Source organism: Myotis lucifugus, unplaced genomic scaffold (assembly GCF_000147115.1).
Source record: "Myotis lucifugus unplaced genomic scaffold, Myoluc2.0 scaffold_310, whole genome shotgun sequence".
Lineage (NCBI taxonomy): Eukaryota > Metazoa > Chordata > Mammalia > Chiroptera > Vespertilionidae > Myotis > Myotis lucifugus.
This window is the reverse complement of record NW_005871358.1, coordinates 40,578-59,751: the sequence shown is the minus strand read 5'-3', so window position 1 is coordinate 59,751 and position 19,174 is coordinate 40,578. Positions and strand designations below refer to the sequence as shown.

The following is a 19,174-nucleotide window of genomic DNA, read 5'->3' as shown; positions in this document are numbered from 1 at the left end:
CCTTCGTTTCCTTGTGTGCAAAATGGAGCCAGTAAGACCCTCCCTGAGAGGGTTGCTGGGAAAATAAATAAACCGTTGAACATCTCTTCTGGCACATCACAGGCTCGACATGCATGGTGGCAAAAGTAACCGGCATGGTTGTTAACACTCCCCACAGACGAAGGAGGTGGGAAGCCTATGGCTTCATAAAGTAACCATGGTAACTGGAGTCAGAAAACAGTGATTGTTTTTCTTTCTTGTCCACTTTCTCTTAATATTTCTCTCCATTCCTGTTCCCTTGTCCCACTCGCCCCCGCCTCCCCTCCCCCCGCAAGGGTTCTCAAGCACTCCGTGGATGCCACCTTCGAGAACCAGGGTCCCAGCCCCGGGTACCGCATGGAGATGTCCATCTTCTACGTCGTCTACTTTGTCGTGTTCCCCTTCTTCTTCGTCAATATCTTTGTGGCCTTGATCATCATCACCTTTCAGGAGCAGGGAGACAAGATGATGGAGGAATACAGCCTGGAGAAAAATGAGGTGCCACTTTCCAGTTGCACCCCCCATTTAAAAATGGACACTCCCCACCCGCACCTCCCCACATACATACAGAGACACAGAAACCAGCTTCTGGGGGCATGTGGGGAGGGAACCGCAGCATTCTTCCAGCAGAACCCCGTCTGCAGGGCAGCCCTCCCTGTGGTTTTCAGAGGAAAATACATCAGACAGACGGTGTATGTATCAGTCAGTTCAGTAACAAGCATTCCTGAGATCTCAGTGCCAGATAGCCGTAACGGGGTTGAATTCTTGCTTACTTTGCAAATCCAAATGGCTCTGCTCCATGTCATCATTATCCACATTCCCTCCAAGATGCTTCTGATAAAAAAGAGAGTATGTATAGCAAACCATCGTCCAACTCTTGAGGCTTGGGCCCAAAAGTGGCACAAGTCACCTCTGCTCACGTTTCGTTAGCCCGAGTGAGTCACTCATCCACGTGTGGTGTCAGAGGGGCGGGAAGTATAATGTCCCCCAGAGAGAGGTGGTGAATATTTATGAATGAAGGTCCAGCACACCAGAGTGGATAGACATGGTCCTTTGTCCTCCTCGCAATATCCACGCGAGGTGGAGGATTTAGAATGTGTCCTTCCTCTACTCTGTTGACACCTAAGACGTCATGACCATGACTCCTCTCTCTGCACCTGCCTGCGAGAGGAGGAGAAGCAGCGTGTTCAGTAGGAAAGAACGGTTTCACTTCAAAGGGAAACTTTAGCTTACATTTGGGTTTGGTTCCGTTTACAGCTGTGCCACCTCAGGCAAGTGGCTTAACCTCTCTGAGCCTCTATTTTCCTCGTCTGCAAAGTGGAGCGATTAATAGTACCCGCTTCCCATGTCTGCTAAGCGGAGTCCATGAGATAACAGGGAATGTGTCCGTGCCAGTTCCGGCAGACGGCAGCTTCTCAGGGAGCCATGGCTGGTGGGAGAGGAGAGCCGTAGTGGGAGCTGACGGGAGTCCAGGGGTGCTGGCTGGGGGCAGGTGTACCCGAGAGCCCTGCCGAGTTACGGGGAGGGTGTTCAGTGTCCGGCGCTGTGCTCCGCCTGCTCTCACGCCTCCGGCCTCTCCCCGCAGAGGGCCTGCATCGACTTCGCCATCAGCGCCAAGCCGCTCACCCGGCACATGCCCCAGAACAAGCAGAGCTTCCAGTACCGCATGTGGCAGTTCGTGGTGTCGCCGCCTTTCGAGTACACCATCATGGCCATGATCGCCCTCAACACCATCGTGCTCATGATGAAGGTGAGCCCCCTGCGCGGTTCAACCCGCGGCATCCCTGCCCCTCAGGCCTGCCTTCCTCCAGCAAAATGGAACCCTCTGCTGTGAGCCCCCCAGGCAGGCCGCACTGTTACCACCCAGTCTGTGCCCCAGCTGGTCCCTCCACCTAACACACACTTCCCACCATCCATCTGGTCAGCTCCTTCCGGGGGCACCTGCACAGCCCTTCCTCCAGGCAGCCCTCCCTGATCTCCCAAGGCTGCACCAGGTGCCCATCTTTGCCAGCATCCTACAGTTACCTCCCAGGCCCTAACATCAGTGTGGGTTGCCCGACAATCTCCCTCCCCAGCTCCGAGAGGCCAGACAAGTCCTGGTCACCCCTGAATTCCTAGGGTTCAGTGAGGTCTGGCTCAGAGGGAACAAGAGGCCCTTGCTAAATGTTTGATGAGTGGCATGAGGAAGGAGGGACAGGTAAGGACCTTGCCACTCTCAGGGCCATGGAGCCTCTTTGGGGTGAAAAGTCAGAATCTATTTGTGCTTTGGAGACCAAAGGCCTGGATTTGAGTCCAGTGCTGCCATTTAACTCATTGTTTAACCTTGCCCAGTGACCCGTGACACCTCAGGGCCTCAGTTTCCCTGTCAATACAATGGAGGTGTTAATACTAGCGCCTTCCTCCTCCCTGCCTCCCCCCCCCCCCCCCCCGAGGAGGAGGAGTGAATGAGAAAGTTCAGGCTAAGACATTAGCACATTTCTCGACACTTCAAACCCATTCAATAAATTGAGCTGCAAATTATTGAACTGGTGAAAAATCTGTGCCTGTTTTCACTCAAAAACCCTCTCAATAAGCAGCTTCTTTTATTTTTTCACTGTTATGACGATGAACAGTTTTAAACAAACAGAGGAGGGGTGGGTAGTAGAGCACAGCGTTTCTCAGATTGCGATATGCTCACAGATCACTGGGGACCTTGTTAACGGCAGATGCTGGTTGGGCAGGTCTGTGGTGGGCCTGGGCTCTGCATTTCCACCCGCACCCCTGGGCCACGCCCTGAGTGTCCAGGCCTCGGGGACACCCAGTCGCCATCACCCATAGTTCCCCACCTGAAACACTTTACCATGTCACCTTCATCTATTTTTTTGCGATTTTTTTGATTGAGGTGATATACACATAACATAATATTCACCATTTCGAAGTGTACAATCCAGTGACATTTAGTATATTCACCATGTTGTTCAGCCGCTACCTCCATCACCTCCCAAAACGTTTCCATCCCCCTAAAGAAAACCCATCCCCATTGGTAGTCACTCCCCATGCCCCTCCCCCAGCGCCTGGCAACCACCAATCTGCTTTCTGTCTCTATGGATTTGCCTGTTCTGGACAATTCATCTATGTTTTTTAAGTAATTTACATTATAAACACCACACCAGCTGGCATTGCTCAGGGGTTGAGCAGCCACCTATGAACCAGGAGGTCACAGTTCAATTCCCAGTCAGGGCACATGCTTGAGTTTCGGACTACCGATCAGTGATTCTGTTTCTCACTTTTTCTCCCTTCCTCTCTGAAATCAATTAAAAAAAATTTTTTTTAATTATAAACACCACACTGTTTCACCCTTGAGTTCTTCAATATGCATTTCTTAAAAAGAAGATTTTCCGACATGTTCTTTTGCTTGAGAGGATGAGTGATAATTCTCTAAGAGCCATATTAAATTGTCCCCACAATGTCTTTTACGGTGAGTTGTTTTTTGAACCGAGATCTAAATGACCACACATGTCCTCCCGTTTTTGTCTTTTAAACTTCTGTGCTCCCCATCCATACCCTTTTCTCCCCCACACTCCTGACTTTTTGGAGAAACAGATGAGCCAAATGAAAAGAGTTCCAGCTCTGGATACATTGGTTTCCTCGGGGGAGGGGGGTGCGGGGAGGGGTCCAGGCTGTAACTTCTCCCTCCATCTGCCGTATGTCCTGTAACCTGGTAGTTAGGTCTTAAGGTGATAGATTCAACTCTGATTAAATAGTTGGTCAAGAATATTTCCCAAGGAGTCAGAAGAGCGGTTACCTCTGGGGCTAAGACAGACTGGGAAGGGATGCAAGGAAACTCTTTGGGGCTGGAAATATTGTAAAACTTGGTGGAGGAGTGTCTCATGGGAGCGGGCAGGTAGGAATTAAAAGGAGATCTGGGGAAACAAAGATTCCTGCAGAAGCCTGCTTTAGACATCCTCTAGCCCCACCCGCCAGGCTGTCCCAGGATCTTTGTTTTGATGTGAAGAGCTTGCCTGGAGTTGGCTCCACAGGGGTCAACAGGGACCCCAAGTGTGAGTCCTGTCTGGCCCCGGTTCGGACAGCCACAGAGCCGCCTCCCCAGACCCTGCCGCCCTCTGACCCCGACGCCCTTCCCTCTTCCTACTCTAGTTCTACGGGGCCTCGACTGCTTATGAAAATGCTCTGAGGGTATTCAACATCGTCTTCACCTCCCTCTTCTCTCTGGAGTGTGTGCTCAAAGTCATGGCTTTTGGGATTCTGGTAAGTACAGCTTTAGGGCTAGAGTTGTGTGTTGGGGGGCAGCCCCGAGGGGCACTGGGTGCTGGGTGGTGGCACACCCACCTGGCACCAAGACCCCCACCCCAGTGGTGGCTTGAGCATCCTTCCAACGCCCACAGACTCTACTTAGACGTTCTTGTGCTTGCCAAGTGACACCCGTGACGCCCGGCACATGTTGACTTACTATGTGCGAGGCGTGCACTTACTCAGTCATTCCTGGAAATGACCCGTTTTAGAAGTAAGGAACCTGATCTCCAGGCGGGCCAGGTCCATGGCGTTCAAACCGTCGAAGCTGAGAAATGCCTTTGGCAGTGGAGCCCAGCACTCGGACGTGCCTATGGCCACCGAAACGAAACGAGTGTCGGCCCCTATCACATGCCCTGTCATTCCACTGCACTCCGTTTCCCTTTATTTTTCCCCAAATGCAGTTTAGAACCCACTCACTGGACTTCGTCTCCCAGTAATGCAAGTGATTGCCTCTTTACCTCTGCCAGCTACTGAGTGGACTTGAGCATTTCCTTCCATCTGGCAAGCAGACAGCAAACCCGGCAGCATTAGCAACACAGATCAAATACTTGCCTCGTGCATGGTAGAGGTGGCAGGGACCTCACAGTTCAGTTTGCACTCATCGTTGCTTCAAAATCTCGATGGTTATTAAACCTTCAACTAAACCGTGTTTAATATGTTAATGAAGAAGTGCATTCATCATTAGATCACCATTTTAAAAATATTTTGATCACCATATTTCAATATAATGGGTGTTCCTGCAATCCTGGGTATTTTATCTTATGCATTTATAAGCTTCCTCTGAGAAGGCCCTCCCAGTTGGCCAAGGAGGGTCGCAGCACAAAAAACGCTGAAGAAGGCCCGGGCTGATGGGTTGTAACGCGGAGTGACTTCAAGAAGGTCCCCATGAGTGACCAAGCTCAGACTTAAAACACATGTCTTCCCTCTTGATCACCCCGTGAGCCTGTTTCTCTGCAGAGAATGACCTGCAGCACATGGTGTCAGCCTGGGTCTCACCTGGGCTTCTCGAAGTGGCATAGGGCAGCGGTCGCCAACCGGTGGTCCGCAGACCACTGGTGGTCCGTGAGGTCCGAAAGGTTGGCTACCGCTGGTATAGGGCATCAGCTTTAACCCCAGAAAGATCTCCATTCAAACGGTCTTCAGGCTCTGTCACCTCACCTCTCCTCCGTCACTGCCTCTCTCAGAACAACTCTTGCAAACCCTAAACACAAATAATGTGTGTCTGGAGACTGAGAGTGAAGCCTGCAGTGAAGGGTTACAATCAAGTTCACTGGCCCGCCTCTCACCTCCAACACTGTGGCTGCCAGCTCTGCTCCCTCTCAGAAGTACTTGGGGAGATTTTTTTAAAAATCCCCAGAGATTCTGATCCACTTGCTCAGGTATGGGCCCCAAATCTGTATTTTTTTTCTTTCTTTTTAATTTTTTAAATATATATGTTTATTTCAGAGGGGAAGGGAAAGGGGGAGAGAGATAGAAACATCAATGAGAGAGAATCATCGATCAGCTGCCTCCTGCACTCCCCACACGGGATTGAGCCCACAACCTGCGCATGTGCCCTGACTGGGAATTGAACCCTGACCTCCTAATTCATAGGTCAACCACGCTCAACCACTGAGCCATGCCAACTGGGCAAATCTGTAATTTTTTAAGATTTAATTTTATTTATTTTTATTGATTGATTTTGATTTTGATTTTGATTTTTTTTGGTAGAGAGAGGAAGGGAGGGAGGGAGAGAAACAGTGCACAGGACAATGCGCCAACCAGCTGAGCCAAACCAGCCAGGGCCTGGATCTGTATTTTTAATGATCCCCTGGGGTGTCCAGGGTGCTGCCCAGGCTGTTAGACCCCGAGCTGAGCACCAGGCAGGGAAGCCCCTGCAGCCAGGGCAGTGGCACCAGCTCAGCATTCTCGTCCTGGGAATGCCAGCAGGACAGGTCTCAGCCTGTGTATGGGGAAGGGCGGGGCTCTGGGTGCGAATCCTGCCTCAGCTCCTCTCTAGCTGTGTGGCCACAAGCAGGGCACTGGCCTCTTGGCTCCTGTGTCCACACCTACAAAATGAGTCCTGTGGGCCCCGCCCAGTGCAGCTGTCAGGCGATTCTTCACTCCTAATCAGTCTCCTGGTGATGATTTCCTCCCAGGGCTGGGGCTCCGGCTCCCTGCACACACCCTCTCCCTACAGTGATGAAGCCCCACCTCCCCAGGTGAAAATTAGGCCAAAGAGGAGAGAGCCTTGTAGTCCAGGGACTGGAGGCCTGTCACTGCGCACCCAGGAAGTTGTCTTCCTTTGGGCTCCCCGAGAAGCAGAACCTGAGACAAGGATTGAGTGAAAAGAATTCATCAGAGAGGCGACCCCCAGAAACACATGGTAGGGGAAGCAGACTGGGAGTGAAGGGCAGGGGTATCCAGCGCAGGTTGCAGTTCTACTGAGGCCCTCCAGGGGGCAGCAGAGAGGCATCAGCATCATTCCATTGACAGGGAAGGGAGCGGGGTATTTATCCTCCAGTGCCCATCACCATAGTGAAGGGCTGCTCCCAGGGGACCGGTTCATTCCCCAGCAAATGCGCAGCCTGAGAAAGGCCCGGGCAGGGTGACGAAGGTGCGCAGTCATGTGATATGAAGGAAGATGAGCAGGGCCCAGCAGCGCCTGCTAAAATACTCTAAGTGCCATGGGAGCCCGCATTGCTTTTAGGTAACTGAAAACAACAACGTCCGTCTATTGAGCACCTACTGTATACCAAATCCCACTCAGACTCCATTACATGATTGTTGTTACACCCTGTCCTCCAGAAGAGGGCGCCAAGACCCACAGAGTCCACCTCAGGACGTTTAACTCAACCTTAAAGAGTTGGCCCTGGGAAGCGCATCTCTAAAGCCTGGGCCCTTCCCGGGGCGGGTCAGACACACCGGGGAGGAGCTGAGCACTTAGAACGCCCTGGCCTCTGCTTTGTGAGGATGCTGGGAAGGCCTGTGTTTAGCATGAGTCTCAACCAGCCTTGGGGTGGGGGTGGGGGGGTGCAGGCGGCGTCTCAGCCAGACCCGTAGACCCAGGCAGGGGTACTGCTTGGTGTGGGCTCAAATCACATGGAATATTTCAGTATTTTAACAACAATGCGCTGTACCTGTGTGTCCCAATTGAGCCAGCACCCAGCCCAGGGATGTGCCAACCAGGACCTGTCGAGTCAGCTACAGTAACAAACAGCCCTCACATCTCAGTTGCTTAAATCAACAAAGGTTTTGTTGACACTCAGCGGGGGAGGCAGGTGGGGGGCTCTCTTTGCCTGTAGTTACTCAGGGGCCCAGGCCCCATCTGGAAGTCACAGGTTGCCAGGGTTAAGAGCGTTCTGACAGTCCTGACTGGCCAGGAAGTGGCTCGCACGGCCTCTGCTCACAGCCCATCTGCTAGAACTAGACACACGGCCCCATCTAACGACTAAGGAGCCAGGACAAGCAGCCTGGCAGGTGCCCAGGAGGCCTCTGTGCCCGTGTTCCTGTTCCCCTTCCCCAGATCAGGAAGTAGAGGCCTAGAGAGGTTACGTCACTAGCCCACAGCCACACAGCTGGGCGGTGAACCCAGTGGCCACGCTCTTTGGGAGCGTGCTATGAACACAGTCCTGATTCAGTAGGATCCTCAACACAGACCCCAGACTCAGAGTCCCAGCCTGGGGTCAGATCCTGGCCCTTCACGTCCATGCTGCTCACCTACCAGCCCGGTGAATGATTCCCTCTCTGAGCTTGTCACCTCGTGTAAACTGAGCGGTAATCCTTGTTGTGAGGTCTTCTCCCCAGCAGAGCTGACCAGGGCCCTGGAGGCCCCCTCTGGGGTCAGGCACGCCGTGGCAGGCCTGGTTCGGTGGGAGGGCGACTCAGAGGAGCCCGCTCAGGAGCATTTTGCTACTTAAAGGGCCAAGACTGTCCCAGGCGCTTGGGCTGATCGGAGCTGTGCCCCCGGCTGGCCTTGGGGGACCCAGCATGAGCCCTGAGCTGGCCTCTCTGTCTTGTGGGTCCCCATTCTAGAATTATTTCCGCGATGCCTGGAACATCTTCGATTTTGTGACTGTTCTGGGCAGCATCACCGACATCCTCGTGACTGAGTTTGGGGTAAGTTTCCCGCCGGCTTCTTTCTGGGCAACTCCTGGCTGGGAGGGGGTGGGGGGACGGGGAAGAGGTCATCCAGAAGCAGCAGGTCCCGACAGCCACCGCTGGCTCTTGCCAGCACTCGGCCGTGAGCAGAGAGGGAGAAGCAGGGCCCCCAGAGGCAGGGTGCCCCCCCCCTCCAAGGAGGGCAACTCAAGAAGACAGGAGCTCCCAGAGCCACAGCCATGGGCCAGTGCTGCAGCGCAGACTCCCCTGCCCCGTTGACGTATGAATAAACGTGGGCTCAGTGCACTGAGAAAACCGAGGCCCTTAAAGGATCCAAGGCTGAGCCCACCCCGAACTCCACACAGTGTTGGGGGCCCAGAGGGAACCAGCTTCAAGTCCATTCTGCCTGAACTAACAGCTCCTGGTTCATGGGCAGGAGGGAGCCGTGGCCCTTGGGCCAACGAAGGGACACCCCTCCCAGAACCTCGGGAGGGTGCCAGGGCATCCACCCTTCTCTACCCCCAGGCCTGGGGCATTCCCACGCGGGGGGCTCTGGACTGGCCCCACATTGTCCCTCTAACTTGTCTAGAAGACTCGGGGCCCCAGATCTTCTGTTCAAGACCCCTCCTTGGCCGTTGGCCAGTGAGCCCAGGCTTGAGGGCCCTCAGGAGGTGGGGGGAGGGGCAAAAGCAGAAGGTGTCAGAGCCAAGGGCCGGGTGGGATCCACTTCATAGTAACAGCAATAAAAACAATGGTGACCGACAAGAATGGGGCATTTGTGTGCCAGGTACTGTGCCCAGCATTTTACGTGGATTCGCTCGTGGTGTAGGTGTAGGGCTCAGCATGTGAGTGAGTTCCCTTGGACCGTTAAACTAAGAATTGGAAAGCAGAGACCGTTCAGGGAGGAGGGAAGGCATCCAAAACCCAGCCACTGTGAGGAGCTGTTACCTGCCCGGGTGCTGAAGTGGTGAGGGAACCTGGTCCGGATGGGTGAGGGGCTGTGGACTCAGGAGCAGAACCCCTAACAGAGACTAAGGGCCAAAGCAGGAAGGAGGCGTCTGGCGAGAAACACCCAGCCTTTCTCTCCTCGTGCCGACTCCTGCCAGCACCTCCCATGGGCCAAGCCCAGCCAGAAGGGAGCGAGAACACCCGGGAGCCAGGGCGATGCTCACAATAGGCAGAGAGGAGCAGAGGGTGGATCTGAGTGGGGTGCTGCCCGAAAAAGAGGGTGTTGTACCATTTCACAGATGGGAAAACTGAGGCTCGGTGCTCAGGGAAGAGAGGCGTCTGCCTAAGTTGACGCAGCGGGCCTGGTGACTCCTGAGGGGACATTGGTGCTCCCTGGGGTGTCCCCACAGGAGCCCCCAGCAGAAGGAGATCGATTGGCCCACTCTCCATCCTAGAAGACTGGCAGGGCTGGGGAGCAACACAGAGGAGGGGCCGTTCATCTCCCAACACTCTCACCCAAGTGGTATCTTGGCCACAACTCTTTGCCTTCAGCTCACGTGATCCAGAAGTTCCCCTTCCCCGCATCCCACCCCCCGATACTTTCCTCCAGAGAGGTCGTGCCCCCCTGGGGTCTGTCCCTGTTGGGTTGCCCCCACCTGGCCACTGTCCCCTAGCAGACAGCCAGAGCCTAGACCTCATCTTTGTCCTAAGTTTCTAAGAAGTCTGAGCTCCAGCTGGCTTCTTGCCACCCAACTGAGCTCTAGACAGCCTTGACCCGATGTCCCTCTGGGTCAGGAGGTTGGAAAGTGTGGCCTACCACCCCAGGGAGGCAGGTGGAGAAAGCTGGTCATCACCTCCAATTGCCAGTAAGAGATCCATAGGGCTGAACCCCAACAGTTCGTCCTCCTGGCTGCAAGACATGGGGGGGGGCAGGAGGATGGGGCACAGGATCCAATTCAAGGGCACCAAGACCATTACAGTAGTCAGACAGCCCTCCCTATGAGTTGTTTGACGCTGAGCAATGGTGTTACTTCTCAACCTGTATGTAGGGATCATCATAACTAAGCCCATCAGATCTTCCATTCATTCATGCACTCGATAAAGCATGCATTGAGCGCCTGCTGTGTGCCAGGCATTGTTATAGGTGCTGGAGACAGAGCAGTGAACAAATCAAAATATACCAGAATGCTGCCTCGCCCTAGCTGGTTTGGCTCAATGGATAGAGCATCCACCTGCAGACTGAAGGGTCCTGGGTTCAATTATCATCAAGGGCACATGCCTGGGTTGCAGGCTCGATCCCCAGTAGGGGGCATGCAGGAGGCAGCTGATCAATGATTCTTATTGTTGATGTTTCTATCTCTCTCCCCCTCCCTTTCTCTCTGAAATCAATCAATCAATATAAAAAGAGAATGCTGCCCGCATAGGGCTGACATTCATAGGAGAAAGATGGCAACTTTTAATAAGTCAGAGCCATCAATGTGAAGTGCTTGGCACAGAACCTACCAGAAGACATAGGTCACAAATGGTGGCTTTGTTATTGCCATTATTACCGTGGATGTACTTGGGTTTTAGTTTCTTCGCCAGCCCCTGGCTCTGAGTTAGAATCATTTGGAGGGAAAGCTAGAGGGTGCGTGTTTGGACCCTTTAAGAATGATAAACTCCCAACCTGGATGGGGGGAGGCCTGCCCTGCCAGGCAAGGAGCCCACAGTACCCCCTTCCTGCCCCCCAGGTAAGCCCGCTAGGTCTGAGGCAGGAGGAACCAGACCCTCGGAGGGCAGGTCCCAGGGTTGGGGGGAGAGGGCAGGAGACCCAGTGGGCCTCAGCTGCTGCCCCTAAGTGGCCAGGGTGACGTGGGTTTGCTCTGCGTGCGATGGATAATGACTGTGTTTCTTGTCTTGTCTCTTTTCATGCCTGCTCTTTAAACTGTATATTGGCACAACGCCGTCTGAAAAACTCATCCAATCAAAATGCACTATGAAATTCATTTGTTCATCCATGACGTGGTCTGTGTGTTCATACACCAATGACTATCTCCCAACCCACCACCACCCCACTCCCCGCCCGGGAACCGAAACCCATTGGTTTTTTGGCACTGGTTACAAATCAACCTAAAAAACGCTGAACACGCCTCCCCAACTGTCCCCGCCCGCCCGCTCCCCCTCCATCTTCAACATCTGCATCTAGAATCCGGTTGGTGTTACTTCTTTCTGAAGTCTAAATGCCTTACATTAACTGTGAACGCATCTTCTCGCATCAGCGTTGCATGTCATGCCCTGGGCTTTCTGACTGGGAATGCCTGACACCCCCCCTGACACCCCCCTATTCCCCGTCCCCCTCCCCCCGCCCGTCTGTCTGTCCCTCTTCTCCCCCCCATCTGTCTGTCCCTCTCTCCAACCCCCCAGCCCCTCCCTCTTCACTCCTATAGAGCTTCTCTCTCTCTCTCTCTCTCTCTCTCTCTCTCTCTCTCTCTCTCTCTCTCCTTGTTTTCATTGGGTTCTGAATTGGGGTTTTTGTTTGGCTTGATTTGCATCTTTTGCAGAGAAAAGGATGGGTTTGCCAGGACAAGTCGGCTGCTGGGTCTCCAACCCCATCGCTTACACGCATCTGACACTCGGAACCCTCAGCTCCCTCAAGTCACTCGTTCCCTGTTCAGCTCCGTGGAGCCTGGGCCCCAGGAAAGGGCCTCCCACCCCTGACCCCATTCTCAGCCCTTGCGCTCTTTGGGCTTGATCACCAGAGACGAATCTCCAAGCCTGATGGGGGGGGGGGCCTGAGGGGGGGGCAGCATGCAGGCAAAGACTCTCAGGCGAGGGAGACAGAACTGCTAAGGCTGGTGTCTAGCTGCTTCCAGATGGGCCCGCCAGCCAAGGCCGTGTGCCACACACACACACACACACATACACACACACACACATGCACACACACGCAGTCATTGCACACCCGTGCCCTCTCCTCTTTCTGGCCCTGTCTCTGACCCCCCCCCCCCCCTGTCTCTCTCCACCGACATACACACAGATGCACACACTATGCCTCTCCTCTCTCACATCCGTCCACCCTGCACGCCCATACCCCACCCCGGCATACACTGTCTCTCTCCTCACTCATCAGCTCCTTACACACCTGACAACCCTCACTCTGTCATCTGACCTGCCTCTTCCCGCCCAGCCCTGAGCCCCTATGAAGGACCCCAGTGGCATCTTTCCACCAGGATTCCTCCCCTAGCGGTACACGTGTGCTCATTTCCCAAACGTTTAATGAGCCCCAATTCCGTGCCACAGATGAGGGGGGGGCAAAAGCAGACACCACCACTGCCCCCCTCACCTGGCCAAGTGGGGGAGCAGACATTGGTCAAACCACTCCGCAAACCCATGTGACACTGTAATTGCTGCAAGCTGAAGGGTGAGCAGTGCTAACCAGGTGGAGGGGGCGAGGGGGCATACGAGGTCTAGACAGCACATGCAAAGGCCCAGTGGCAGGACAGCACGCGGGGGCCAGGCTCTGCAAGTGAGGGGTGTGGCGGACGGCTGGTCCATAGGATGTGAAGAGCACAGAAGGGGAAGGCCCCTGGGGCCTTGTTGTGGGAGCTCGGGAGGATGTGGAGCCGGGGAGGTGCCACCAGACATGTGATTAGACAAGGTCACTGTGGCTGCAGAGCCCGAGCGGCTTGGTCGGGCCTGGGCTGGAGGAGGCCAGCAGAGGACTGGCCATCTGAGCAGGGGCCCCTCCAGAACCCGGGGATGGGTCCCTCTGGGCTGTGGGTGAGAGGGGTACCTGGAGGGACGTGAGTGGCCTGAACCAGAGGAGGTTAGGGAACGCCAGAAGGCCGGGTTGGGGAGAGCGTGAGTGTGTGAGGCGCCTTGAAGGACACCCTGGAAGAAGTCGGCAGGCAGGTGGTTATGGGGCTGGAGCTCAGAGGCGGGTTCTGGGCTGGAGGGGCAGGATTTCTCCGGAGCCGTCGGGCAGGTCGTTCCCCTGTCCTGAGCGCTCGCGCCCCCGAGCACGCCAGCGTTCGGGGCCTGCACCCGCCCGGGCACCCTAGAACCTGGATGCACAGGGCAGGGTTGGAGGAGTGAACAGCTGCTCCTTGTGGCCTGTGGACGGGAAGATGGAAGCTAGAAAAAGGGAAGTTGCCGGAAGTTTCTGTGAGCACTTGAAGGACTGGATGCAGACGTGGGGAGAGGGGGAAGGGTGGGGGAGGGCAGCCTAGCACCTTCCCTGCCCCATCACCTGGGCCTCTCTCATCTCCACCCTCCCTCCCCCGTGTCTCCCTCCCCCTCGGTTCCGCATGTCTCGGCCGCACCTCCCCGCGAGGCCCCTGGCTTCTCCCGCATGGTGGCAGGCACCCGCGCACCCCGAGCCCCGAGGCTGCTTCCAGGGCCCGCCTGCCTCTGCATGCTGAGCGAGTCCACCCGCGTGTCCCACCCCACGAAGGGATGGCTTGTCCTCTGGGGATGGAGGGGAGAAGGCTGGGACAGCTGGTGGAGCTGGGTGGCCAGGCGAGGCGGGAGTCAGGGCAGTGGGCACCGTGTGATTCTCGCAGCCCAGCTGGGGCGGGGCTCATTCCAGGACAGCGCGTAGGCCCGTTGGGTTCAGAGTAGGATCTCCCGGTCCCCACGCCCATCCTAGAGACAGAGGGGCCAATGGTGTGTCCCAGAGGCGTCCTGTCCGCCCCAGAAATTCCTTGAGCCCCATCCCCGCCTCGGCCCCCGGGCCAGAGCGAGCGGGTACAGATTTGGGACTGGGACGCCCTAGGGAACCCAGCACGGAAGATGCCCAGTTAATTCATCATCCAAGCTTGTGAGACCGAAAGGGGTGCTGTGACTGGCAGGGCAACCTGTGTGGTCACCCCTGTGCCACTTGGGGGTGAGGGCCGGGCCCGTTTACACCTTGCTCCACGGGGTCTCCGAGTCCCGGTTACGGCCGCTCCATCGCAGGCTGAGCGCCCGGCAGGGCGGCCCCGTGTCTGCGGAGACAGGCTCTCAAACTCCAAGTGCTTCTGGCGGCCAACACGCGCCATGAGCCGGAAAGCAGGTGCCACTTCTAGAGCAGGGGCCTTGGACAAACCGGAGGACACTGGCCTGCTTCGAGGTGGGCAGCCACTCCCGAGCCCCAGTTAACTGCTGTCAGGACGGAAGCAGGTCCAGGGTTGCCAGAAAGCCAGATTGGGGGGGATCTGAAGTTTAAACAGTGCCAACTACTTTTCATTACAAAACTGCTCAGGCCCAACAAAATAACTTTGTCAACCAGGTGATTAGATTTGGTCCATTTGTGACTTCCAGCGCCTTGTCCCTCACCAGTGCCCCCTGAGGCCCCAGAGGGCAAGTCCCAGGACAGCTCCATAATGACCAGGGCCCCAACCCACCCAGCTGGCCGGCTGCCGCCCACCTCCCCGTCCCCCTGTGGTCTGGCTCGGGTGGGAGGTCGAGGCAGTAACTAGGTAGGGGTCTTTGCGCAGAGGCAGGGGCCACCCAGGGAGGTCCTGGGGGCAGGGACGGCCCACCTCCCCGCCCCCAGCACCGCCCCTGGTGGGCCTGGGCCGATGGCCAGCTCACCCACCCACGGGCGCTGCGTACTTCCTGCTTCCCGCAGGCCTGGTCCCGTGCACCTCCACCCAGCCCCAGAAGCTGAGAAGCCATCCCTGAGAGGGGGGAAAAGGGCCCCAAATGCATCTTCTCCGACTCAGCGGGCAGCGAGGACTCGCCCTGCAGCCGAACAGCCCCAGCTCCCTCCCGTCCTCCCCATGCCCGCTCGCCAAGGGGGTAAGAAAAGATGCTCTTCCACTTCTCCAATTGGCTCGAGTCCTCTTGGCCGTGGGGTGAGGTGAGGGCGGGCAGGAGCGGGTGGGCAGCTCGGCAGGGCAGGGCAGGGTGCCCGGTGAGTCCCACGACAGATGCATTTCTGGCCTAGAGCGTAACATGCCCTGGAACCCGCCCCCGTCCACCAGGCCTGAGTGCGCTGGCCCCCACCCTGCCCGGTGTTTGTGCATCGTATGTGTGATGGATTTGGCAACTTGACCCGCTTGTGTCCTCTCGTCTCAGTGCATTTGGTTGTTGGGAGAAACAAAAACCATCTCGATTTTTTTCCTGATTGGATGATTCGGATATATTTTCTTTTCCTTGTTCTTTTGTTATTTCTTCCCCACCCCACCCCCAACCCCTTTCCTTTCTCTCCTTTTTTTCCTTTCCTTTCCCCTTTGCGGATGGGGCTGGCAGGGAGGGCTTATGCTTTCTGAGTTGATGCCTTCTCCTCCTTCCCCCCACCCCACCCCACTTTGTCCCTTTTTCAAGTTTTTTCCTCTGCACCATTGCATTAATAGTGCTTTCTCTCCTCTCCCTCCTTATTTGGGGTCTGGCTTGCTTTTTCCTGTTGGTTGGCTTCATGTAGGGTCCTCTGTGAGTGGTGATGGCTCTAAGCCCCTGGGGGTGGGTGGATGGTCACCCCTCTTTCTCCATTTCCCCAGAATAACTTCATCAACCTGAGCTTCCTCCGCCTCTTCCGAGCAGCCCGGCTCATCAAACTCCTCCGGCAGGGTTACACCATCCGCATCCTTCTCTGGACCTTCGTGCAGTCGTTCAAGGTGAGCCACTGCCCCGCTCAGGGCTGAGAGGGAAAGCAGCCCCCGCCCCCCACCGCTGTAGCTGAATCCAGAATGGAGGTTGGCGATGCTCACACGGTGCCACTTGCTGAGAACGTGGTCTGCAGGGCTCTTGTCTAACTTCCTTCCCACCAGGCCCTGCCTTATGTCTGTCTGCTGATTGCCATGCTTTTCTTCATCTATGCCATCATCGGGATGCAGGTGCGTGAGGGTCCCCCCGGTGTTCCCAGAGCCACCCAAGGAGGGCCACTGCCCTTAGGCAGAGGGGGGTCGGGAGCCCAGTTCTGAGAGGCAGGCGTGGGCATTGGGTGGGGTTTCCCTGGAGCCCCTGAGGGGCACGTCCGCCCCTGGTCATCGCCCCCCAATCCCCCAGGTGTTTGGCAACATTGGCATCGACGTGGAGGAAGAGGACAGCGATGAGGACGACTTCCAGATCACGGAGCACAACAACTTCCGGACCTTCTTCCAGGCCCTCATGCTTCTCTTCCGGTGAGAGGCGGCCCTTTCATTCTTCATTTCCAGTGGGGGGTGTCCTTCTCCTTCTCCTCCAGTGGGGGAGGGGGTGCCCTCAGTCTTCTGTGCCCGTGAGGCCTGGGATCGGCATGGGGCACCCAGGAACCCTGGTGGGCTAGTAGCTAAAGGCTCTGGGACTCAAACATGAAAGGCGTTTTCAAGCATCGTCTCATTGACTCCTCCTGACCATCCTGTGAGGGGGGGTTCTTGGCAGCCCCATGTGACAGATGAGGAAACTAAGGCTTATAGACTCTGAGGCCTGGTTCTCAATCCTGGCTGCATGTTAGAGTTCCTTCTTTCACCCATGGGAGCTTTATTGAGCACCTACTGTGTGTCAGGCACTGGTGTAGGTACTGGGAACAAGCAGAAAGGGACAACATTCCCTGCCTTCTGGAAACTTATATTCCTGTGGGGGAGACCATCAGTAGTAAACTGTAGAGGATACTAGAAGGAGATAGAATTTGAGATTAAGAGGGAAATGAAGGTACAGAAGAACAAATAATGTGTGATTGTACTTAAATGGGCAACTCAGAGAGAGAGAGAGAAAAAAAAGTGGAGTAGAGATTGCCAGGGACTGGGAGAGAGGAGAATGGGGAGTTATTATTTAATGAGCAAGATGAAAAGGTATTGGGGGTGGATCGTGGTGACGGTTACACGGCATTGTGAATGTGCTGAATGCCATTGAATGATACATTTTTAAATGCTTAAAACGGTCAGTTCTATGTTATGTACACTTTGGCACAGTAAAAATCATTGTTTTCCTCATTTAACAACAACCAAAAAGGAACGGAGGGCGGGGTGATATTTGAGAGAAATAGGCAAGGAAGGGAGCCGGATGGGTATCCCAGGAAGGGCAGGCCAGGCGATGGTACGGCGAGCGCGAAGGTCCTGAGGCAGAGCATGGCTGGCATGGAGGGGAACCTGGAGGAGCCCAGTGTGCCTGGAGCAGTTACCAAGGGAGGAAGCAGTAAAATATGACAACACCTGGACGGAGGGAAGTCTTTTAAACGCACCTATGTCCTCAGGCCCCAGCGAGACCAGCTGAACCCAAGTCTGTGATAGTGAGGCATTGGCATCCGCGTTTTTACTCCCCCCGCCCCCGCCCCGCCATGGGCTTCACTGCACAACCAAGAATGCGAGTCCCCTCCCTGAGCTCCCAGAGGAAGGAGGTGCTTCCGGGGGCTCAAGCCCGGCTGGTCCAGCTCCGGAGCCCAAGTGCTTCGCCACGATCCCCGCCTCCCTGGGAGGCGCTGGTGTCCGGGCTGGGCGCCCCGGTCCCTGACGCCCCTCTCTGTCCTCAGGAGTGCCACCGGGGAGGCTTGGCACAACATCATGCTCTCCTGCCTCAGCGGGAAGCCGTGTGATAAAAACTCCGGCATCCTGACTCCCGAGTGTGGCAATGAATTTGCTTATTTTTACTTCGTTTCCTTCATCTTCCTCTGCTCCTTTCTGGTGAGTCTGTGGACATGTGGGAGTGGGCTCCCCAGAACTGGCTCCCTCCTACCGAGGGGTGCGGACCTCTCTAGAGTGTGACTGTGTTGCGGACTTGCTCCCTCCACGGCTTCTGAGCCAGCCCGGGGTCAGGTTAGCCAGGGTGTCTCACCCTCAGCGCGTTGGCGGGGGGGCTGGGTCACTCTCCGTGGAGGGAGCCGTTCTGCGCACAGCGGGTGGTTTAACAGCATCCCTGGGCTCGGCCCACTAGATGCCAGAAGCACAGGCCCCCTGCCCGTCCAGCTGTGGAACCAACAATGTCCACGGACATTGTCACGTGTCCCCTGGGGAAGGGAGGCAGAATCGCCCCTTTTGCAGCCCACTGGGTGTCCTGCGGGAAAACCTAGTGGTGCTGAGAGCGTCCCAGGGCCCTGTGATTGAGGTGCAGGAGTCTTCCCCCTTCTCTCTGAGGGCCGGTGCCTTCCTGTGTGCGATCAGGAGGCAAGGAAGTCAGCCGCTTAAACGTTCTCTGGGGGCTCGGGGCTTTGCAAAGGATTGAATGGGTTCTCACTAGTAAAAGATGAATTTGCTGGAAGGAGGAATCTCATAGGCCCCAAGGATAAGAAACACTGCAAGAGACTGAGCCCAAGAACCAGTAAAGAAAATAAAATGGATGGATGGATAGATGAAAAAGGATGGATAGATAGATAGATAGATAGATAGATAGATAGATAGATAGACAGACAGATAGATCAGGAACCACAGCAGCTGCCTGCTCCATCCTGATTTCTCTTTCTCACTCTCTCTGGGGCCTCATCACTGTACCCCGTTTTGTTCTCTGCTCTCCCTAGAGTAGTCACAGCACAGTCAGAACAGACACTATCCAGGGAGTTCGAGCAGAGGGTTTTGAATACAGGGATTGGCTACACAGGGTTGGAAGATGAGACACACAGTGTGGAAAGCACCAGGGATTGCTGACTGCAGGAATGCCAGGGATGGAGCATTAAACGGGAAAGAGCCCTAGCTGGTTTGGCTCAGTGGATAGAGCGTCAGCCGATGGACTGAAGGATCCCAGGTTCAATTCCAGTCGAGGATACATGCCCGGGTTGCAGGCTCAATCCCCAGGAGGGGGCGTGCAGGAGGCAGCCGATCAGTGATTCTCTTATCATTGATGTTTCTAACTCTCCCTCTCCCTTCCTCGATGACATGAGTAAAAATATATAAAAGAAAAATTTTAAAAAGGAAAAGAGGGTGTTACCGACCAACCCAGCTGCCCCTGGCACCCTCCAGGGAGT

At 55.6% G+C, this 19,174-nt stretch overlaps 1 protein-coding gene across 1 annotated transcript in view; it reads left to right on the top strand.

The window, feature by feature from the left end:
• CACNA1A (calcium voltage-gated channel subunit alpha1 A) overlaps positions 1-19,174 on the top strand; it is a gene marked incomplete at its 3' end in the record, with an annotated part of 209,672 nt that overhangs the window by 168,057 nt on the left and 22,441 nt on the right. The window contains 9 exon segments of the mRNA XM_023763966.1: positions 315-516; positions 1,604-1,768; positions 4,156-4,266; positions 8,326-8,409; positions 11,525-11,530; positions 15,801-15,917; positions 16,071-16,136; positions 16,309-16,424; positions 17,750-17,900. Of these exon segments, the coding sequence (XP_023619734.1) occupies positions 315-516; positions 1,604-1,768; positions 4,156-4,266; positions 8,326-8,409; positions 11,525-11,530; positions 15,801-15,917; positions 16,071-16,136; positions 16,309-16,424; positions 17,750-17,900 (1,018 nt within the window).